We start from the raw sequence: 24548 nt of genomic DNA, 5'->3' as shown, positions 1-24548 counted from the left end.
AGCGAAAAGATACTTCAATTCGAATCAATTTCCTGCATTCAGCGTATCCACACATCTTGGAGCTATGGTACGCCAACACTCCAGAGGGGGGTTCCCAAAGGCCGTGAGATTGTCAGCGTTCCCAAGGAACAAATATCTGACATAGTTCTCCAGGCTGACCATTTGGAGATTGTTCTGAAGTCTACGTTCCCCATGCCGGAACCACCTCAAGGGACCGTCCCAAGAACCTACCTCATCTGTTTCCAGTTCTCTGACTTCTCATCCTCATCTACTGGCTGTACTTCACCAGGATGATACTGACTTGTCTGCTGATGTCCACCTGCACAGTTCTGTCCCAGTTCAAGCTCAACTGTTACTACGTAGTGACATCTTCATGATTAGTGAATCCTTTATCCGTCAACTTCAGCGAACCACATCTGTTCTGTTTGTTAGGTGCCACTCTACTTACCTACCTCTACCAGGTCAGGGTGTCAAGCCTCTTGTTGGGGTTTGTAGCCTTTCACTGACTTGGTTCTAAGACTTTCGCTCATCACTTTTCTGTGGTGAGAGGTCTACACACATCCTTGTGTTTGGGATCAGATTGTCTTGTTCGCCTAGGAGTCTACGTTGCTTTGGTGAATTGTGTGCTTTGGAGCAGATTGCAAGGCACCCCGGTAGAAGGTGTGGACCTGATGGATGGTCTGAAGGCTGGACAACCTCTTCCTCAAGTTTGTGAAGTGGTCTGTGCTTAAGATGTCAAGATTCCTGGTCTTGTGCAGGATTTTGCTCTGCCCCTTCGTTTGGCCCATGGTCAACGCATGCTCAATGATATTGGCTTTTTCAACCCAAATCCCTCATTTCTCGAGCATGGTCTGTCTTTAGGTGCTTTACCTTGTCTTGAAGTACCTAACTCTTCTTTCCGGAGAGGAAGTTCCAGGCCATCAGAATTGACATCGGGAAGAAGGTTTGTGGGCTGGCGCATAGACCTTCCTTTTAGTTGTGGCAGGTGGCAGACTGGGGGGGGGGGGGGGGGGGGTTTGACTCGTGGTGCCTGTTTTAACTTTTCTGCCGACACTCCTGAGCCTGGAGAAGCGTTTTTCTAAAACATCCCCTCTGGGCCTGAAGTAAAGGCTAAAAATTCCTCACTGTGGTGACAGGCTCACTCTGTGATCAACTTGGCTCCTCCTAATCCTGAAATCCTAGTATTGTAGTTTAAATCATCGTGCCTTGCTTTGGGTGTTTTACAAGCCTTTGTGGCCACAGGCTCTTACCATCAGTTGCTTCTCATTCCTGTCAATGATTAAAAAAAACAAAAACGAAGACCCCCCCCCCCCCCCCCACCAACTATATAAACCATTTTAAAGGAAACCATCTATTAGACAGTACAGATGGCTGTGAAGCAGTATTTTTCCCCCAGGTAGGACATTTATGAGAATCACACTGTATAAGCATTTGTTAAAAGTTCACCCTACTATAAAGTTGGATTTTAGACTAGCCTTAGCGTGTTTACACCATGCACTAGTCATAGTCTCTTTTGAATGGCACATTTCTGGTACTGAAGGGTGACGGATATGGTTTCACATCAGAACTGACTTTTAGGTGTGTATTTGCTGAAATAAAGGGGAGCACATTTCTGCTGAAATTGTTCTTGGGTTCACACAGTTTAATCCAGACCTGCAATCTCTTGCTTCCCTTACTGGCCCCTCAATGGAGGCTGATGCTCAAGGAGAGACAAATGTATGCCTGTCCTCAGGCCACCATCCCCATAACAAGGGAATATTCTTGTTGATAGAATGGAAATAGCTCAGTTGTTCAAGTTTGATTTTACTTTGCTCCCTCCACATAAAGAATGGTAAGTATAAGTTAATAATTTAAGTCAGAAATATGAACACACACATTGAGCAGTATTCAAATGTCTAATAAACCTTGTTTTCTAAAAGTCTTGGTATGGGGGGTAATAGGAGCGCCCATAAGTAGTTGTGATTTCTTTACTGAATACATCAATGATCTCAAGATAGCAAGATGCTCTATTCTATGGAAAAAGCACACTTGCCGTAACAGGTGTTATCCAGGGACAACAGGCAGCTATTCGCACATATGGGTGACGCCATCCGACGGAGCCCAGATGCAGACGCCTCACAAGCAGACTTGCTTGAAGAAACTCGAAGTTTCGAATCGCCCACACCGCGCATGTGCGAGTGCCTTCCCGCCCAGCACAGGGCACGTCTCAGTTCAGATAGCTAGCAGAGAAGCCAACCAGGGGAGGTGGGTGGGTTGTGAGAATAGCTGCCTGCTGTCCCTGGATAATACCTGTTACGATAAGTAACTGTGCTTTATCCCAGGACAAGCAGGCAGGTATTCTCACATATGGGTGACCTCGAAGCTAACCAGAATGGGATGGTGGGAGTGTTGGCAATTTAGGAGAATAAATTTTGTAATACTGTTTGGCCAAACTGTCCATCCCTTCTGGAGAAATTATCCAAACAATAGTGAGAAGAAAAGGTATGAACTGAGGACCAAGTAGCAGCCTTACAAATTTCCTCAATAGGTGTAGATCTGAGGAAAGCTACTGAAGCTGCCATTGCTCTGACTTTATGGGCTGTGACTTTACTGTGAAGGGGTAATCCAGCCTGGGCATAGCAGAAAGAGATATAAGCCGCCATCCAGTTGGATGGTATGCTTAGAAATAGGATGGCCAAACTTATTTGGATCAAAGGAAACAAAAAGTTGAGGAGCAGTTCTGTGTGGTTTAGTGTGTTCCAAGTAGAATGTCAAAGCAAGTTTACAGTTCAGAGTATGAAGAGCTGATTCTCCAGGGTGAGAATTAGGCTTTGGAAAAAACATTGGATTGGTTGAGATGAAATTCTGAGACCACTTTAGGTAGGAATTTTGGATGAGTATGAAGAATAACTTTGTCATGATGGAACACCGTGAATGGTGGGTCAGTAACTAAAGCTTGCAGCTCACTGACTCGTCGAGCCGAAGTGAGGGCAATGAGAAACACCACTTTCCAAATGAGATACTTTAGATGAGCCTTATCAATTGGTTCAAATTGAGTCTTCATGAGTTGAGTAAGGATAACATTGAGGTCCCAAACCACAGGAGGCGGTTTGAGAGGAGGTTTGACATTGAAAAGTCCTTTCATGAAAATGAAAACCGCTGGATGAGCAGAGAGGGGTTTCCCTTCAATAGGCTGATGGAAAGCCGCAATTGCACTGAGATGGACTCGTATAGATGTAGACTTGAGGCCAGAATTGGATAAGTGCAAAAGATAGTCCAAAACAGAAGATAAGGAGGCTCCTTATGATGAGAAAAACACCATGTAGAAAATCTAGCCCATTTTTGGTGATAGCATTGTCTAGTGGTAAGCTTTCTAGAAGCTTATAAGACGTCTTACAGATTGAGAAAACTGAAGAGGGGTTATGTTGAGAGATACCAGGCTGTCAGGTGTAGAGACTGCAGGTTGGGATGAAGCAGAGATCCCTGACTCTCTGTAAGCAGAGAAGGAAAAACTGGTAGAAGGTATGGCTCCCTGCTGCTCAGTTGAAGTAGAAGGTAGTACCAGGGTTGTCTCGGCCACCGAGGAGCGATTAGAATCAAGGTGGCATGATCGGTCTTCAACTTGACTAGAGTCTTGAGAATGAAAGGGAATGGAGGAAATGCGTAGAGGAAAAGATTTGTCCATTCCAGAAGAAAAGCATCTTCATCGAGGCGGTGAGGAGAGTATATCCTGGAGCAGAACTGAGGCAGTTTGTAGTTGTGGGGAGCTGCAAAGAGGTCTATCTGTGGTGTTCCCCACTGTGAAAAAATGTGATGAAGAGGCGAGGAATTGAGAGTCCATTCATGAGGTTGCAGGAGATGACTCAAGTTGTCCGCCAAGCAATTCTTTGCCCCTTGAATGTAGACAGCTTTGAGGCAGGTGTTGTGGCGGATTGCCCAGTCCCAAACCTCCAGAGCTGCTTAACAAAAGGAGGCAGACCCTGTTCCTCCCTGTTTGTTGACATAATACATGGCGACTTGGTTGTCCATGTGAATGAGGATTACTGTGTCGCAAAGGAGATGTTGAAAAGCATGGAGAGCTTTGAGGATCGCTCAGAGTTCCAACTGATTGATATGACACTGATGATCCGTACTGGTCCAGAGGCCTTGAGTACGGAGACCTTCGAGATGAGCGCCCCAAGCGTAGGTCAAAGAGTCTGTCGTGAGGACCTTCTGATGAGGGGGTAGTTGAAAAAGCAAGCCTCTGGAAAGATTGGAAGAAAGCATCCACCAACGGAGAGACTGCTTCAAAGAAGGAGTGACTGTGATTTGTCGAGAAAGAGGATCGCAAACCTGCGTCCATTGAGATGCCAGGGTCCACTGAGGAATTCTGAGGTGAAGTCTGGTAAAAGGAGTCACGTGTACTGTGGAGGCCATGTGACCCAGAAGTACCATCATGTGTCTCGCTGAGATGGAAGAGCGGGAAGAGTTGAAGAAGAGCTTCCAGACGTTGTTGCAGAAGAAATTCTCTGAGTTGGACAGTGTCCAGAACAGCTCCAATGAATTGTAGATTCTGTGAGGGCTGAAGTTGAGATTGGGAAAGTTGATTTTGAATCTCAAACTTTGTAGGAACTAGGTAGTCCGTTATAAAGGGGCCACAATAACCCCTTTGTTATTGATGAGCCAATCTTTGATGAGCCAATCATCGAGGTAAGGAAATACCTGAAGACCATGATTTCTTAGAGCTGCTGCTACCACTACCAGGCACTTGGTGAACACTCTGGGAGACGAGGCCAGGCAGAAGGGCAGAACTCTGTACTGATAATGCAGATTCCCCACCCGAAATCTGAGGTATTGATGGGAGGCCGGATGAATGGGAATACGAGTGTAGGCCTCCTTGAGATCCAGAGAGCATAACCAGTCGTTCTGCTCGAGAAGGGGATAAAGAGATGCCAGGGACAACATTCGAAACTTTTCTTTGACTAGAAATTTGTTGAGAGCCCTGAGATCCAGAATGGGTCACAGATCGCCCGTCTTCTTCGGAACAAGGAAGTAATGGGAGTAAAAACCCCTGTTCTGCTGTTCCAAGGGAACTGGTTCGATGGCATGGAGATGAAGCAGAGTTTGAGCTTCCTGAAGAAGGGCGGTCTGGGATGGATTGGAAAGATACTCTCTTAGAGGAAGCTCTGGTGGAACCTGAGTGAAATGGAGAGAGTATCCTTCCCTGATGATGGTAAGTACCCAGAGGTCAGATGTAATTAACGTCCATTGGTTGTAAAAATGATGGAGACGACCTCCTATAGGGGGGGAAAAACAGAGACAGAATGGAGGTTATGCTCTGTTTGAGACAGTCAAAAAGGCTGAGAAGCCTTAGGTGCAGCAAAAGGTTGGGATTTCTGGTGCTTCTGAGGTTGCTGCTTTTTCAGAGGAGGGCGAGCATAAGGAGCCGGCTTTGGAGCAAAACACCTTTGATAGATAACAGCAGGGCATGCAGGTTTAGCAGGAGCTGGCTTTGGTTTTGGTCTGACGATTGAAGCAAATGATTTCTCATGGTCAGATAATTTCTTGGTGGCTGCCTCGATGGATTCATCAAAGAGGTCGTTGCCTTGAAAAGAAATGTTAGCTAAGCGATCTTGAAGGTTAGAGTCCATGTCAATAGTACGAAGCCAGGCATGACGACGCATAGCCACCGAGCAAGCAACCGCTCGGGCAGACAACTCAAAGGCATCATAAGATGATTGAAGGAGATGGAGACGTAACTGAGAGAAAGAAGCAATTACTTCTTGAAACTCAAAATGCATGTGGTTGTCCATATAAGCCAAGAACTTTGGTAGAAGAGAGAGAAGAAATTCAAAATAAGTGATGAAATAAAAATTATAATTGAGGACTTTAGAGGACATCATAGCATTCTGGTAGATGCGACGTCCAAATTTGTCCATAGTTTTCCCCTCTCTTCCAGGAAGAACTGTGGCATAGACCTTGGAAGGATGGGATGTCTTCAAGGAGGATTCAACAAGCAGGGATTGATGAGAAAGCTGCGAGTTGTCAAACCCTTTGTGATGCAGTTTTATACCTCAAGCCCAATTTTCCTGGAACTGGTATGGAAAAAGGAGTCTCCATGCATCGAGCAAAAGTCTGATTCAAAAGCTTATGAAGTGGAAGCTTGAGACACTCTGCCGGAAGTTGAGGAAGACGCATGACTTCTAGATATTCCTTAGAATATTTGGAGCCAGTATCCAATTGTACATCCAAGTCTACAGCCATCTCGCAGGAAAGACGAGAAAGATAGCTGATCTGGCAATGCTTTGCCTCGAGAAGGACTCGAGGACGTCGAAGCAGCCTGTGTCAAAGAAGAAGCTTTGGCATGGAAAAAAGCCTCAAAGGAACCTTGGACGAGGCAATCGAGACCAGAATATCCTCGAGGTCCGGCATCGGAAACCTCGAATGAGGAGTCGGTGGTCTGGTTGAAGTTGGAGGAGATCGAGGCATCGAGGAAGATGATTTATCCTGAGAAGAATGATGCCTGGAAGAATGCCTCGAAAAAGGCCTCAAATGGTGGTGAGAACTGTGTCTGGAACCAGATCTCGAGGTTCGAGGAGATTTTGTCTCGAAGACGTAAATAGCCGATGTATGAATAGGACTGTAGATCAAAGCTCCTGAGGCCTTGGTGGAGGAACCTCGATGCACTCTCAAAGACTCTGCTCCTTGCTTAGAGTGTGAGGATTCTCGTTGATGCACTCGCAAAGAATCTGCTCCTTGCTTTTCGTGCTTGGATGGCAGACCAGACACTCGCAGTGATTCTGCTCCCTGCAAAGAGTGCAGAAACTCAAGCTGGGGCATAGGAAGCGACTCGACCTTGCGGGAGTCTGCTGAATGCCGAGGATGGATAAGAGGAAGCAGTTTAGGTCTCATGTTTATAAGGAACTGAACAAACTGCTTCTCTAACATGGTCTGAAAAGAAGCCGGCAAGGATGGATCCGCGTCTGAAACCGGACCACCTGCCTTGGCTGGAGGTTCCTTCGAGGTAGTGTGAGTGTGCTTAGACTTAGTAGTCTTGGACACTTTAATCACCACTGGTAGAACCGACTGCTGAGCTATCTGACCTGAGGAAACAGGGGAAGATACAGTAGATGATGTCGAAGCAAGAGCCACTGCAAACGACGAAGATCTGATGAGGCTCGAGGTGGAAGCAGTAGGCGCAGAAGGAGCCTCGATGGAAGTCGAGGCTGAAGACGCCTTTGAAGTCGAGGGATCAGTAGGAGACTCCATCTCGAAAAGCTTGTCCACCAGAATGCAACGACGCTTGAAAGCACGAGGCTGAAGTGTTTGGAAAGGCAGGCACGACCTAGGATGATGTTTCGGCCCAAGGCATTTGAGGCAACGTCTGTGAGAGAGATCGCGCGCTGACACTTGCTACACCTGTTAAAGCCTGTAGCAGGCCGGGACATAGGCAGAAAAATAGCCGCCGCAAAGTCGAAGCTCGCGGGCTGCGGCCGAGCGGCCTGTCCTGGAAAACGAACGGAAGACAAAAAAGTTTTTTTTTAAACTAAACTAAAATAAACAAAATAAAACAGCGATTCATGAATAAAAAAACACCAACCGCAGTTGAGAGAAGGCAAAAAGTGAACGAAGTTAAATGCAGAGAGTCATAGACGGACTTTTCGGCTCCGCGGAAAACTGAGAACTGAGGAGACGTGCCCTGTGCTGGACGGGAAGGCACTCGCGCATGCGCGGTGCGGGCGATTTGAAACTTTGAATTTCTTCAAGCATGTCTGCTTGTGAGGCGTCCGCATCCGGGCTCCGTCAGATGACGTCACCCATATGTGAGAATACCTGCCTGCTTATCCTGGGATAATGAGCATTTGCAAAGTTTATCTTTATTTAGAACCTGCGCTTATGGTTTTTGGTATATCTTATTTCTGTCCCAAGTTAGCTTTAATATTTTTCTTTAAAAAAAAATCCAAGGTTGATTTTTTTATGCACCTTACTCTTGCATTTTCAAAATAGTGACACTGTATTATAGAATCATATTATTTTTGAATAAGTTGTCTATGAAGTCCCTCCTGGAAATTTACTCTCTTCAGGTCATGAGATCTCAATGTTCCAGAAAATCTCAGGAAACAGCCTGTGGGCTCAGAATTTGCCTATGGCACATGGGAATCCAGTTAGCTTGTGGGAGTCGTCAGGAACAGAACGCATGTGAATGTGTAGGTGAGGTTTTCACTGTACTTCTGAGAGCATCAAACAAAGAGCTGTCCTTCCTGCCCACAGAGGCAGAGAAAATTTTTTAGCTGAAGTGAGTCCCAAAAAAGACCCACACAATAGCTGTAATATGCTGCTGTAGTGAGAGCACTGAACATTATCAGGTAAACTTTCAAAGACTTAGCCAAGAACTATAGCAGCATCTTTCAAACTGTGTGCTAGGGCACAGTGGTGTGCCCCGAAGAGATTCCAGGTGTGCCACAAGAGATTCCAGAATTGTACTTGAAAACTAACGGCAAGTAATTTAATTTTTATTTAGCCACAAAGCAATCAAGGCTTTGTTACTGTTTTGATCTTCTTATCTTTGTGAACTTGTATTTTTTAACTTGTATATTTGTGAACTTGTATTTTTGAGAAAGAAAGTGACTGCAGTTGACGGGAAGGTTTGTGGGCCGGCGCATGCACCTTCCTTTTCTTTAGTTGCAGCGGTGGACCTTGGGTGAGGTTGTGAAGCAGTAGGCCAGGCTTCGGCAGGCAGGAAGCAGCAGCGGGGGCCGGTCCGGGGGGGGGGGGTGTTTGAATCGGTGTAGGCTTCAGCGCTGGAGGGAGGGAGGCAGACAGGCAGGTTGTCTTTAGCGCACCAGGGAGGGAGGGAGGTAGGCTGGCTGGCTTCAGGGGATGGGGTGAGGTGAAGGCAGTGAGGGGCACATAGGAAGGAGCACTGGAGGCACTAAGGACATAGGAAGGGGCACTAAGGAAGGAAGCACTGGGGGCACTAAGGACATGGGAATGAAGCACTGGGGGCACTAAGGACATAGGAAGGGGCACAAGGACATGGGAAGGAGGCACTGGGGAAACTAAGGACATAGGAAGGAGGCACTGGGGGCACTATGGACATAGGAACATAAGAACTGCCATCTCCGGATCAGACCTTCGGTCCATCAAGTCTGGCGATTCGCACACGCGGATGCTCAGCCAGGTGTACACCTGGCATAATTTTAGTCACCCATATCCCTCTATGCCTCTCGTAAGGAGATGTGCATCTAGTTTGCTTTTAAATCCTAGAACGGTGGATTCTGCAATAACCTCCTCTGGGAGAGCATTCCAGGTGTCCACCACTCGTTGCGTGAAGCAGAACTTCCTGATATTTGTCCTGGACTTGTCCCCCTTAGTTTCAGTCCATGTCCTCTTGTCCGTGTCACATTGGACATTGTAAATAATTTTTTTTCCTGCTCTATTTTGTCGATTCCTTTCAGTATTTTGAAAGTCTCAATCATATCCCCACGCAGTCTCCTTTTCTCAAGGGAGAACAATCCCAGTCTCTTAAGTAGTTCCTCGTATTCCAAGTTCTCCATACTTTTATTAGCTTCGTTGCTCGTCTCTGCACCCCCTCCAGCAGTGAGGGGGACATATGAAGGAGCACTGGGGGGCACTAAGGACATGGGAAGGGGCACTAAAGACATAGGAAGGAGGCACTGGGGGCACTAAGGACATAGAAAGGAAAGAGGGAGGGAATAGAAAGGGACAATTGTTGGGCGTGAGTGTAGAAACAAAGAAATGAAAGAAAGGATGCACAGTCAGAAGGAAATGCAACCAAAGACTTGTGAAATCACCAGACAGCAAAGGTAGGAAAATGATTTTATTTTCAATTTAGTGATCAAAATGAGTCAGTTTTGAGAATTTATATCTGCTGTCTATTTAGTAACATAGATGACGGCAGATAAAGACCCGAATAGTCCATCCAGTCTGTCCACCCTGATTCAATTTAAATTTTTTAAATTTTTTCTCTTAGCTATTTCTGGCCAAGAATCCAAAGCTCTACCCGGTACTGTGCTTGGGTTCCAATTGCCAAAATCTCCGTTAAAACCTACTTCATCCCATCTAAACCCTCCCAGCCATTGAAGTCCTCTCCAGCCCATCCTCCCCCAAACGGCCATATACAGACACAGACCGTGCAAGTCTGCCCAGTACTGGCCTTAGTTCAATATTTAATATTATTTTCTGATTCTATTTCTTCTGTGTTCATCCCACGCTTCTTTGAACTCAATCACCACTTTCCTCTCCATCACCTCTCTCGGGAACGCATTCCAGGCATCCACCACCCTCTCCGTAAAGTAGAATTTCCTAACATTGCTCTTGAATCTACTACTCCTCAACCTCAAATTATGTCCTCTGGTTTTACCATTTTACTTTCTCTGATTTTGTTCTACATTAATACCCTTCAAGTATTTGAACGTCTGAATCATATCTCCCCTGTCCCTCCTTTCCTCTAGGGTATACATATTCAGGGCTTCCAATCTCTCCTCATACATCTTCTGGCACAAGCCTCCTATCATTTTCGTCGCCTTCCTCTGGACCGCTTCAAGTCTTCTTACATCCTTCGCCAGATACGGTCTCCAAAACTGAACACAATACTCCAAGTGGGGCCTTACCAATGACCTATACAGGGGCATCAACACCTTCTTCCTTCTACTGGCTACGCCTCTCTTTCTACAGCCCAGCATCCTTCTGGCAGCAGCCACTGCCTTGTCACACTGTTTTTTCGCCTTTAGATCTTCGGACACTATCACCCCAAGGTCCCTCTCCCCGTCCATGCATATCTCTCACCTCCCAGCATATACGGTTCTTTCCGATTATTAATCCCCAAATGCATTACTCTGCATTTCTTTGCATTGAATTTTAGTTGCCAGGCATTAGACCATTCTTCTAACTTTTGCAGATCCTTTTTCATATTTTCCACTCCCTCGTCGGTGTCTACTCTGTTACAAATCATGGTATCATCTGCAAAAAGACACACTTTTCCTTCTAACCCTTCAGCAATGTCACTCACAAACATATTGAACAGGATCGGCCCCAGCACCGAACCCTGAGGAACTTCACTACTCACTTTTCCTTCCTCCAAGCGACTTCCATTAACCACCACCCTCTGGCGTCTGTCCGACAGCCAGTTTCTAACCCAGTTCCACCACTTTGGGTCCTAACTTCAGCCCTTCAAGTTTGTTCAACAGCCTCCTATGAGGAACCGTATCAAAGGCTTTGAGGAAATCTAAGTAAATTACATCTAGCATATGTCCTCTATCCAGCTCTCTGGTCGCCCAATCAAAAAATTCAATCAGGTTCGTTTGGCACGATTTACCTTTTGTAAATCCATATTGCCTCAGATCCTGTAACCCCTTTAGATTCAAGGAAGTACACTATCCTTTCTTTCAGCAACACTGCCATTATTTTTCCAACAGCCGAAGTGAGGCTCACCTGCTTCATCTCTGTGACCACTTTTGTGAACAGGGACCACATCCGCTCTCCTCCAATCCCCAGGAACCTCTCCTGTCTCCAGAGATTTGTTGAACAAGTCTTTAATAGGACTTGCCAGAACCTCTCTGAGTTCCCTTAGTATCCTGGGATGGATCCCGTCTGATCCCATCACTTTGTCCACCTTCAGTTTTTCAAGTTGCTCATAAACACTCTCCTCCGTGAACGGCGCAGACTCTACTCCATTTTCTTGTGTACCTTTGCAGACAATCTCAGTCCTTCTCCTGGATTTTCTTCTGTGAACACAGAACAGAAGTATTTGTTTAACACATTTGCTTTTTCCTCATCACTCTCCACATATCGGTTTCCAGCATCTTTTAGCTTAGCAATTCCATTTTTCATCTTCCTCCTTTCACTAATATATCTGGAAAAAAAAAAGTCTCCCTTTTTTACATTTTTAGCCATTTGTTCTTCCGCTTGTGCTTTCGCCAGCCATATCTCTCTCTTGGCTTCTTTCAGTTTCACCCTGTAGTCCTTTCTGCACTCCTCTTCTTGAGTTTTTTTATATTTTACGAACGCCAACTCTTTCGCCTTTATTTTTTCCGCCACTAGTTTGGAGAACCATATCGGCTTCCTTTTTCTCTTGTATTTATTTATTTTCTTCACATAAAGATCTGTAGCCATTTTTATCGCTCCTTTCAGCTTAGACCACTGTCTTTCCACTTCTCTTATGTCCTCCCATCTTAACAGCTCTTTCTTCAGGTACTCTCCCATTGCATTAAAGTCCGTACTTTTGAAATCTAGGACTTTAAGCATCGTGCGGCTGCTCTCCACTTTAGCCATTATATCAAACCAAACCGTTTGATGATCGCTACTTCCCAGGTGAGCACCCACTCGAACATTAGATACTCTCTCCATTTGTGAGGACCAGATCCAGTATCGCTTTTTCCCTCTTGGGTTCTGTCACCATTTGAGCAGAGCCTCTTGAAAGGCATCAGCAATTTTCCTACTTCTTTCCGATTCCGCAGACGGAACATTCCAGTCCGCATCCAGCAGGTTGAAATCTTCCAACAGCAGCATCTCCTCTTTCCTTCCAAACTTTTGGATATCCACAATCAGATCCTTATCAATTTGCTGTGATTGAGTCGGAGGTCTGTAGACTACACTCATGTAGATAGAAGCTCCATCTTCTCTTTTCAGAGCGATCCATATCGCTGCTTCTTCTCCCCAGGTCCCTTGCATTTCGGTCGCTTGGGTATTGATTTTTACTCCTCCACCTTTTTGACCATCTCTGTCCTTCCTAAGAAGATTATATCCCGGTATGTTTGCATCCCATTCATGTGATTCACTGAACCATGTCTCTGTGATAGCGACAATATCTAGATCTGCCTCTAACATCAGGGCTTGCAGGGCTTTTGTTGCTTAGACTGCGAGCATTTGTGGTCATCGCTTTCCAGCGGTAATCTCCTTTTTCGTATAGATTTTTGTTTCTGTTGCAATGCTAAGAAATGAGTTGCTGATATTGTTTATGTTGCAATCTTTATTACTATCACATCTTTTCTTTTGCTGGGGGTGGTCTCTATAATTGTCCTTCATACATACACCACCCCCACCTTCTAGTTTAAATGCCTAGAAACATATTGTCTAAATTTCTCTGCATATTTTGCACTATATTTGTCTATTTTTCTATAGTTACTGAGGTGACATTCCATATTTTAAAATCATCTGCCTTGACATCTTTGAAATTCCCCCAAATATAAATGATAATTAACATTTTCTGTGTGTACAGTGTAATTTGTGTTTTTATTTTATTTTATGGTTACCATTATGAATTCATAAGATATTATGTGTAAATGAAAAATGAATGGAATAAATTGGGGGCGGGGCTAGGGCAGGATTGGGGTCAGGACTGACAATTAATAATGTCCCGTTTTGATGAAAAAAAAAAAAAATGGTCACATTACCCATTGTGAGAATATGCCCCTGCTTGTCCTGGGATACTGTTAATTGAAGTTCTGAACGCTACTTCCTACCTATTCCCATCATAAAGGGGAATTGTACAAGGTGTAGCTCACTGGTAGAGCTACTGCCTCTGCCCCCAGGGGTTGTTAGATCAAATCCCAGTGCTTCTCCATGTAATCCTGGGCATGTCATTTAATCTGCCAGTTCCCACAGCGTTGAAAGCAACAAAACGGTGGTATACAAGTCCCCCCTTGAGCCTCTAAACCTGTGTGCAGCTTCTTTCCACCACACTCACAATTCCCCTCTCTTGCCGGCTCCCGTGGTCCATATTGCAGCTCTCCAGTTTCCAAGGGATCAAAGGTCTCCCGCCACACAAAAACAGGAAGGGGGCGGGACGTGGCAGAGGAGAGTCTTCGTGCCAGGTTTTGCAGCATACAGCCTCTAGGAATCGGTACCGCTGACCGTTGAAGTAGGAGAGCGAAGGGAGAGAGATGCAGGGACTGCGGGATCCCAGCCTTCTCCCTTGACACCGCTATGGAAAAGTTCTCCTACTCAGTATAAAAGGAAAACTTAACGTGCAGTATCGGACATAAGTTTTCTTTAATTAGTGCTTTTATTAATATTAGTTTTCCGTTACTCAAATTTTTGATTATAGTTTTTCCAGTACAATACCCTCCTCTCTAATATTTGCGTAGTTGTTACTGAACTAATAAGCAGGCACGTGGCCATCTGCTATCCCTAACACAACCAAGTAACATATTTCTCCGCCTCTTTCTTTCCGCGCTTAATTTCTGCTCCAATAGAAAGAGGAAAGCAAGCGGACCGCACCGACAGCAAGATGGCGTTGTTGCAGAGACTGTGGTTTGGTAGCAAGACAATCCTGTAAGTCTATTTTCGCTGGTTTTAATTGAGGCGGAAGTACGAAATCTGCGGTTCGCATTTTGTAACTCCTCCCCTTTCATCAGAAGGTGTTGAGGGTCCTGGTCTTACAGTCGTGAACGTGTGAAAGATTCACAGCGTATGCACTGCAAACTGTGTAATGTAAAAAAAAACACAACAAAATATTCAACTGTAGCGTTTGCTTTTACCAGCTGTGCAGTTGATGACGTCAGAAGTGATTGATTGACGCGAACGTCTCCCTTTTTGTATTACTACGCTCGGCTTTGGTTATTGGATGCGCTGCTTTTCTCTGAATTTTTCTGCGACTGAGTTGTAAAAGATTGTGCTTTATTTGTATATCCTCAAACTTTTATGACTTTCTGCTAATTGTGATTGTTCATGGTTGATTAGAGAGGAGTCGTGAGCGGAAGTAGCGGTGAGGGCGAGGCTGCTGTACAGAAAGGAGTTACAAGGTCGTATTATGTAGTTTTAAGCTGTGGTGCGACCTCCTCCTCACTGCTTTGGTGGCTTTTCAAGTATTGTGTGGCCGCAGGTGTTTCCATGGTGTGCATTTATTTATTTTGTTTGTTCTTGGTGGTTTATTATTCAGAAACCCATTCCCCCTTTTTCATTCTAACACTGGGATAACAATGTGTTCACTGTCAGATATTCCGACTTATGATGCAGTTCAGGGAGACAAAGACAAAGTTAGTCTTATTTCTAATACATAAAATGTATTTATCTTCGTAGGAGAAAAAAAAGGTTAGTGGTTGAAGCCGCAAGCTCTAACTAGAAAAGCTGTTATAAAAAAAATCTTGCTCTTCCAAGTGATGCCCTTCATGACTTTGAACGCATTACTCACTCTCCATTATCTCAGTTACAACAATTAAATTGTAAGCTTTGAGTTGCATTCAGGTAAGAACTGCTGCGCTGGGTCAGATCAAAGGTCTATCAGGTCAGAATTTACAATTTCATACAGTGTTTAGGGCTAGATGCACTAAATACAGTCGCTAAGACCATCTGAGTCGCTTTTAGCTGATTTTTTTGGCCGATTGTGGAACAGTGATCAATGTTCCAACAAGTTTCCATGCAAATGATTTGCACGGAGGTTCGCTGTAATCCCATCCGACCATTCTCACTGAGAGTGACCTCGACACATGCGCAGAGCTGGTTTGAGGAAGTCCAACCAGCTGAGTAGCAGGGGAAGCTCCAAAGCAGCCTCCTGCCATTCAGCTGATGGGGCTTTTTATTTTTTTTTAATGGCACAGATATTGTGGTATGTTACACAATATCTGCCCCATAAAAAAGCAGCGCCCTCCCCCCCTGAATAAAGGCAGGAGGGATACCCACTTCCTCTTGCCACCGTGAACCCTCCCTCCCCGCCAGTCAGATCAGCAGGAGAGATGCCCTCTCCCTCCTACTGCTTCAAACCCCTCTCCAAACTGACCCCTCCCCAGCTCCCCATCCTAAAAAGGAAAAAAAATCAGCAGGAGGGATACCTACTCTCTCCTGCCACTGGATGCCCCCGAACCTCCCATTTACCAGGAAATTAGGTTGACAGCAGGAGGGATGCCCAGTTCCTCACGCTCCTCAGAATTGCCACTCAAAAATGGCGGGCCTTCCCTTTCCTGATGCTTCCTGGGATACATGGGGAGTGGCCTAAGACTTTGTGAGGCCTTAGGCTTCTCCCTCTGTATCCCCTGTATCTATCCCAAAATGCACCAGGAAGGAGAAGGCCCGCTATTTTGGAATGGCAGGACTGTGCATCCCTCCTGTCAACCTAATTTCCAGCTACTGGGGAGGTTTGGGGCTGGGGGTGCTGGACATCCGGTGGCAGGAAGGAGTGAGCATCCCTCCCGTCTTTTTTTTTTTTTTTTTTTTTAGGAAGGGGAGCAGAGGAGGGTTCGAAGGGGTTGTGGCAGCAGTCAAACTGGTTTAGCAGCAATTGTTAGATAATCGGGGACTTTAGTGTATCTAGCCCCTAGTCTGGTCACAATGGGATCTCACATTCCTTGCTGCTTGCCTCCAGATATAAACAATAGCTTTCTCTGAGTTTACCGCCTTCATCAAGGTTTATTTATGATACCTTTTTTTTTTCAACCCAGTATACCCCAATTGCTTACAGCAGTGAATTCAAGAGCTTAATTGTGGTTTGAGTGAAATCTTAACCTCCAATTTGTTTGAAATGTGTTATAGTACAAGTCCAAAAATCTGGATGCTGGAAATCCAGACCACCCAAGAATCTAGACTCTTCAACACAAATCATTTTTCTTTAAATACAGACCTCTCTCTATTCATCATCTGTGTCTCTCCCCTCTTTCCCTCCTTCCAGCATCTCTCTGTGTGTCTTTTCTCTCTCTCTCTCCCTCCAGCATCTGTCTCTCCCTGCCTTACACTTATTCTCTTGTTATTGCCACTGACATGGGACTATGATCCTGCACATGTTGCCCCTAGGTTCAAAATAGGAAGTCTACATCATAGGGGTTGGGACCGGCAAACCTAGCAGTGATCCGCACAGGAGGATGTTCAGTATAATACTTACACGAACATAAGAATTGCTGCTGCTGGGTCAGACCAGTGGTCCATTGTGCCCAGCAGTCCACTCCGCGGCGGTCTCTAGGTCAAGGACCTAAGCCCTAACAGAGTTTAGCCTTACCTACGTACATTCTGGTCTAGTAGGAACTTGTCTAACTTTGTCTTGAATCCCTGAAGGGTGTTTTCCCCTACGACAGCCTCCGGAAGAGCGTTCCAGTTTTCCACCACTCTCTAGGTGAAAAAGAGCTTCCTTACGTTTGTACGGAACCTATCCCCTTTTAACTTTAGAGAGTGCCCTCTCGTTCTCCCTACCTTGGAGAGGGTAAACAACCTGTCTTTATCTACTAAGTCTATTCCCTTCATTATCTTGAATGTTTCTGTCATGTCCCCTCTCATTCTCCTCTTTTCAAGGGAGAAGAGGCCCAGTTTCGCTAATCTCTCGCTGTACGATAAGTCCTCCAGCTCCTTAACCATTTTAGTTGCTCTTCTCTGGACCCTTTCGAGTAGTACCATGTCCTTCAAGTACGGCGACCAGTGCTGGGTGCAGTATTCCAGGTGGGGTTGCACCATGGCCTAGTACAGCGGCATGATAACTTTCGATCTGTTTGTGATCTCCTTAATTATTCCAAGCATTCTGTTTGCCCTTTTTGCCACTGCCGCGCATTACGCGGACGGCTTCATCGACTTGTTGACCAGTACTCCCAAGTCTCTTTTCTGGGGGGGTCTCTTCAAGTATTGCACCAGACATCCTGTGTTCATGTACAAGATTTTTGTTACCAACATGCATCACCTTACACTTATCCACGTTAAACTTCATTTGCCATGTTGCGGCACATTTCTGGAGCGTGTTTATGTCATGTTGCAGGTGTTCGCAATCCTCCTGCGTCTTCACTACTCTGAATAACTTCGTATTGTCCACAAATTTAATCACCTCAGTCGTCGTCCCAGTTTCCAGTATAAATATGTTGAAGAGCACAGGTCCAAGCACGGAACCACTGGTGATGCTTTTCCAGTCCGAGTATTGTCCATTTACCCCCCACTCTCTGTTTTCTATCCGGCAACCAGTTTTTGATCCACGTGAGTATTTCACCCTCAATCCCATGTCTCGCAATTTTTCAAAGTAGTCCTTCATGTGGGACCTTGTCAAACACCTTCTGAAAATCCAGATATACAATGTCGACTGGGTCACTTTTGTCTATCTGCCTGTTAACTCTCTCGAAGAAATGCAGCAAGTTTGTCAAGCAAGATCTTCCTTTGCTGAAGCCATTCTGGCTGGTCCTCATCAGATTGTGTCTGTCAAGGTGGTCAACGATGCAGTCCTTTATCAGTGCCTCTACCATCTTTCCCAGTACCGAGGTCAGGCTCACCGGCCTGTAGTTTCCCGGATCTTCCCTCAAACCTTTCTTGAAGATCAGGGTAACATTTGCCACTTTCCAGTCTTCCGGAATCCTTCTCGATTTGATTGACAGATTGGTTATTAGTTGAAGCAGTTCAGCTATAACCTCTTTCAGTTCCTTGCCCTTGGATGGATGCCATCCAGTCCAGGGGATTTGTCGTTCTTAAGCCTGTCAATCTGTCTGCATACCTCTTGCCGAATGGGTGAGCGCCATTGGCACCTCCCCTTTCAAGGGGGGAGCACCGGATCAGTGCCTGGCTGATGTCAGAGGGGTGGGCAGAGCTATCTCTCGCCACTGCCCTTCACTATTGCCTGCCCTACTCCTCTGTTCCCTTCTTACTGTCCTCTCTCAGCCCCCGATTCTTTCTCCTGCCTCCCATCTTTCTCTTGCCTGCCCTGCTCACTGGGCTCCTATGTTAACTTGCTGTTGGCTCCTCCCTTTTTAAGGGGAAGCACCAGATTAGTGCCTGGCTGACGTCAGAGGGGTGGGCAGAGCTATCTCTCACTGCAGCCCCTCACTCTTGCTTGTCCTGCTTCTCTGTTCCCCTCATACTCTTCTCTCTCAGCTCCCGATTCTGTCTCCTGTTCGCCTGCCTTCCGACTTTCTCCTGCTTTCCCTTATAAGCACACATCAGAACATTTAAATAGCATAGATTTGACTATAATGCTGCCAAAGGGCCAACAAGATATTGGATGAAGACAAGCTGGGTGATACAGAGTCTGCATTTTCAATTTCTTCAAGCAATCTGTGCAGAAGTCTTCTGTTCTGCGTCTTTTTCTTTTTTTTTTTCTTTCTTAAAGTTCATCTTTTTTTGTGGCCTGAGTGCCTTGAAACCTCTTTGCGGTAGTCCTCTGTCAGAGGAGAGGACGCAGTTCCACAGAGCCGGACTGCTGCTTCACTGAGAAACTTTTGTGGATATGTGGAGCAAGCCTGCTATGTGCCACCCTTCCTGAACTTGGGGTCCATTCCCCTGCCCTCTGACATTGTCAAGGTTTTAAAAGCAGGCTGTATGCATCCTAAGTAAAAATCCGGTTTTAAGGGTGCAGGCTGCATTTTCCGTCCCCGAATCAGGTGCATGGAGAGGATCTGTGGGGGCGGAGATTACACGGTGTGCGGTGGACTGGCAGTCCAAAGATCTTCAAGTCTGGTCATTTTGGAACTGTTATGAGGCAGAAAATCCTTTTCCTCCATTTGGCTGCACCTCCATTATTTCCTATGGGAACTTTGGCAGTGGTCTGTGAAACTTTTTCAGACTAATTTATGAGGGTAGGGTTCAGATCTCCCACCTCTCCAAACCCCAAATCGCAATTTTTTAATTTTGGAATTTGTTTATTTTTTCCGCTTTTGCACATTCATTTACGACGACTTACCATATACTTCCAATTCAGGAAAGCACTGAAAATGCATCTATTCACTTCACTGCACTGACCAGTTCTCATGTATATGAAGTCTATACCACTGTATCATTTCTAATATGTAAGCCGCAATGATTCCTAGTCAACATTTGCGGGATACAAGAATCGGTATGGTATCTTGGCTTTTAATCAATCTTTTTTTCAGTTTTATTTCTTCCTCAAAACTCCTCGATTTCATTAAAAATCATTTGGGATGGACTCCCCAGCCCCTAACCTGTTGAATGTGTGCACTGATTGTGCCAAATTGGTGCAGGATCAGTGACCATGCACCAAGTGTCACAGCATGCTGGGAGAGGGGGAAGGGGTGGGAGCTTCAGGCTTCGCTTTTCGGGTCCTGCAGAGCTGGGTAACAGGCCTGAGTCTGTGATTTCAGGAAAAAATCCCACCCAGAGGCTGTTCTGGAGTCTGGGGACTCTTTTGGCGTGGTGCGGGTACCTCAACAAGGCCCTCCAATGGACAAGGGGTGTGAATTTTCACCAGATTTTATTTGGCTCCTCTGGAAAACATATTCTTCAGACCCAGTTTGTTTGACGCAGCCTGCGGGCACGTCTGATTCTTCTCCACCAGTGGAAGAGCTCCCTTTTCAGGAGCTCTCTTGTCCAGATACGGCAAAGCTCAATTGCATTGGTTGCCATACGGATACTATGCCTCTTGTGTTTCCTTATACTGTTTCTATTTTGGATCCAGATGATACTCTTGCTGGGACTAGTCAACATGACCACTCTGAGAGTCCGGATTTGGGTGAGTCTCCCTCCGTCCGCAGACTTATTAAGCGTGGCTCTGTCCACCATTTTATTGCTGAGACTCTGAAAGAGCTCATTGGAATCTCCACCTTCCATGTCTCAGTGTTCAGTCATGGACCGTTCTAATGTGCTATTCTCCTTTTTTCCATCCCATCCTCAGCTTCTTGGTCTGGTTACAGAACAATGGGATACCCCAGAAAGCTCTTTCCAGCTCTGTAAAGCTATGACTAAGCTTTTATCCCTTGGTTCTGAGTTTCAGTAATTTTTTGAGCAACCTAAGGTGGATTCCACTGTAGCGCAGGTTATCCGATGCACGGCCCTCCCTAGTGATGGGGGAGTAGTGCTAAAGGATTCCCAGGATCGCAGAGTGGATGTAATATTAAAAAAGCTTTTTGAAGTGGCTTCTTCAGGTATCAAGGCGGCGGCTGCAGCCTCCTTTGCGGCGCGTGTCTGTCATACAAGATTGCGCAGTGTGTGCCATATGTCCCCAGCTTTTGATGGATGGTGTGGATTATGTAGCGGACACCCCTTATGATCTCATTTGAGTTCTTAATAAGGTCTCAGCTTATGCGGTGTCTGCGCACCAGACTCTTTGGATTCATCATTGGGCTGGGGACACAGCCTCCAAGACCACTTTAAGTAGACTTCCTTTCAAGGGTCAACTTCTTTTTGGCAAAGGTCTTGATGACATGGCCAGTGTTGCTGATCGCTGCCCTAAGTCTCTCCCTGTGAAAAAGTTTCACCAGACTTTGGGAGGGGATTGTAGTAATTATCCCAGGACAAGCAGGCAGATATTCTCACTAATGGGTGACGTGATGCAACGGAGCCCTGATGTGGCCGCCTCACAAGCAGACTTGCTTGAAGAAACTCGAAGTTTCGAGTCGCCCACACCGCGCATGCACGAGTGCCTTCCCGCCCAGCACAGGGCACGTCTCCTCAGTTCTTACTTTTCTGCGGAGCCGAGAAGTCCGTCTTCGACTCTCTGCATGAAGTGGTTTTCACTTGTGCTTTCTTTAGTGTGCGGTTTTGGGTTCTTTTTCTCAGAATTGCTGATTTTCATTGTGTTTTCTTATTTTAAAAAAAAAAATTTCTTCCGTCTGTTCGACCGGGCAGGCCACGTGGCCGCAGCCCCACGGCTTCGATCTTGTGGCAGAGCTTTTTCGGCCTATGTCCCAGCTTGCAACCGGTTTTAAAAAGTGTTCCAAGTGCCAACGCGCGATTTCCTTGACGGACCCTCATCGACGCTGTCTTCGGTGTCTCGGGCCTCAACATCTACCGAAATCGTGCCAGCCTTGCTCAACACTTAAGTCCCGGGCCTTCAAGCGTCGTTGCATCCTGTGTGAGCAGCTTTTCAGCATGGAGTCCTCGATGGATCTTTCGTCCTCGAAGGGTGCTTCGTCCTCGACATCGCCCGAGGCTCCCCAGGCTTCCACGTCTTCTGCTCCAAGCCTCATCAAACCTGCTTCGTTTGTACCGGCTATGTCTTCGACGCCTGCTGCGGTGCCTTCCTCTATCTCTTCAGGTCAGGTAGCACAGCAACCCATTCCCCCGGTGGTGCTTAAAGTGCCCAAGGCTTCTAAGTTCAAGCACTCTCACACTGCCTCGAGGGAGATCGAAGCCTGTGCAGGTGGTCCCGTTGGAGACGCGGATCCATCCTTGCCAGCTTCGTTCCAGACCTTGTTAGAGAAGCAATTCATCCAGCTCTTTACTACCATGCAAATCCAGCCTGGGCATGCGGAGGTCTCCCGCGAGGTCAAGCCGCCTCCTGTGCCTCAGTCGTACGCACACTCTCTACAGGGAGCAGTCTCTGCGAGTGTCTGGTCTGGCATCTCGGCATGCATCGCAAGGAGCAGAGTCTTTGGTTCATAGACATAATCGCGGAAGACAAAGGCGTGCGCCGACAACTGAGCGCAAGACGGAGGCGTGCGCCGAAGAAAATTACTGTTTTTAGGGGCTCCGACGGAGGTTTTTGTTGGGGAGCCCCCCACTTTATTTTATACAGATCGTGGCGGCGTTGTGGGGGGTTTGGGGGGTTGTAACCCCCCACATTTTACTGGAAACTTAACTTTTCCCGAAAAACAGGGAAAAAGTGAAGTTTTCTGTAAAATGTGGGGGGTTACAACCCCCCAAACCCCCCCACAACGCGGCGCGATCTGTATTAAGTAAAGTGGGGGGTTCCCCCCCACGTGCCCCCTTCGGAGCCCCTAAAAACAGTAATTTTCTTCGGCGCGCGCACCTTTGTTCCAGCGTGCTTTTGACCTGACACCGAGTCTTTGCCCATGCCTTCATTGGAACCCGTACACGCGATGCAAGGAACAGAGTCTTTGTGAGTGCCTCGAGGTTCTTCCACTCAGCCTACTTTGCTTTGTTCCACAGCCTCCAGCCCTATCCATTCTCTGGGGGCTTTGGTGGGGACCCGCTCGCCTCGGTTATCGAGGCCTGCTTCGAGGCATAGCTCGCATCATCGATCGAGGCATTCTTCAAAGCATTCATCCAGGCATGCCTCGCCTCATCGGAAGCTGCCTTTTCTTCAATATTCCCCACCATCTGCTTCGACCCTTCCGCTTCCGGATCTCGAAGACCTGGTGTTCTTTTTCTCCATCCAGGTCTCCTTCTTCAGTGGAGCATGCTGCCTCGACATCCTCGAGTCTCTCTTGAGGCCAGGCTTTAGCAGATCTTTTTCATCTTTCCTACGTCAGATGGCTGCTGATTTGGATATTCAACTGGACACTGGATCTAAATTTTCCAAGGAGTATCTCGAGACCATACATCTCTCTCAACCTCCTGCTGAATCCCTCAAGCTTCCTCTTCACAAGCTTTTGGATCAAATCTTTGTCCGCTGTCTGGAAACTCCTTATTCCATTCCGGCATTTCCAGGCAAATTGGATTCCAGATACAGAATTGTTCATCACAAGGGGTTTGACATTGCTTAATTATCTCACCAATCCCTTCTGGTTGAATCTTCTTTGAAGAGATCTCACCCTTCTCAGGTCTACGCCACTGTTCCTCCGGGCAGGGAGGGCAAGACGATGGACAGATTTGGTCGTCGCATCTTCCAAAACTCTATGATGACCTCCAGAGTCCTCAATTATAATTTTCATTTCATCACCTATTTTGAGTTTTTTCTTTCCATCCTTCAGAAGTTCATGCCTTATTTGGATTCTCGTGCGCAATTTGAGTACCAAGAAGTTCTTGCATCCTTGTCTCAACTTCGGCTGCAGCTTCTTCAGTCCTCCTATGATGCTTTTGAGCTGTCTGCTCGAGCTACTGCTTGCTCGGTGGCCATGCGGCGTCTGGCGTGGCTCCGTACCATCGACATGGACCCTAACCTACAGGACCGGCTGGCTAATGTCCCCTGTGTTGGCAATGACCTCTTTGAGTCCATTGAGGCAGCCACCAAGAAGCTTTCAGACCATGAGAAGTCTTTTCAATCCATTCTTCATCCTAAGCCGAAGCCAGCTGCTCCTCGCCTTTCACGCCCTCCTCTGATTTACCAGCGGCGTTTTCCACCAAAACAGGCTCCTGCTATCCGTCAGCCTGTCAAGAGGCAACATCCTTAGAAGCAGCAGAAGCCTCAGACACCTGCTGTCCCCAAGGCTCCTCAGCCTTTTTGACTGTCTCATCCAAAGCATAACCTCAGTCGTTCTGCCTTTTTCCGTTTTTTCCCCCTATCGGAGGTCATTTCCATCATTTTTATCACCGATGGACGACTATTACCACCGACTTCTGGGTCCTTTCCATTGTCAGGGAGGGATACTCTCTTCAGTTCCAACAAGTTCCTCCGGAACATCCTCCAAGAGAGTATCCTTCCAACTCGACCCAGACCGCCCTTCTTCTTCAGGAAGCTCAAGCTTTTCTTCGGCACCGAACTATCGAGCCAGTTCCTTTGGCTCAACAGAACAAGGGTTTTTACTCCCGGTACTTCCTTGTTCCAAAGAAGACAGGTGATTTGCGTTCTATTTTGGATCTCAGGGTGCTAAACAAATTTCTGGTCAGAGAAAAGTTTCACATGTTGACCCTAGCATCCCTGTATCCCCTCCTCGAGCAGAACGACTGGTTATGCTCGCTGGATCTCAAGGAGGCCTACACACACATTCCCATCCATCCAGCCAGCCTCCCGTACATTCCTCAGATTTCAGGTGGGAAATCTTCATTTTCAATACCGAGTGCTCCCTTTCGGCCTGGCCTCGTCGCCCAGAGTCTTCACC

At 46.5% G+C, this 24548-nt stretch overlaps 1 protein-coding gene across 1 annotated transcript in view; it reads left to right on the top strand.

Annotated features, from left to right (window-relative positions):
• Positions 1-13836: 13836 nt before the first annotated feature.
• The window catches only part of CLYBL (citramalyl-CoA lyase), a 623747-nt gene continuing 613035 nt past the window's right edge, over positions 13837-24548 (top strand). The window contains exon 1 of the mRNA XM_033949754.1: positions 13837-14253. Coding sequence (XP_033805645.1) covers positions 14210-14253 — 44 coding nt within the window. The 5' untranslated portion in view covers positions 13837-14209. The remainder of the gene's footprint in view (positions 14254-24548) is intronic.

This window comes from Geotrypetes seraphini, chromosome 6 (genome assembly GCF_902459505.1).
Source record: "Geotrypetes seraphini chromosome 6, aGeoSer1.1, whole genome shotgun sequence".
NCBI classification, from domain to species: domain Eukaryota; kingdom Metazoa; phylum Chordata; class Amphibia; order Gymnophiona; family Dermophiidae; genus Geotrypetes; species Geotrypetes seraphini.
This window is presented reverse-complemented; position numbering and strand designations above follow the sequence as displayed.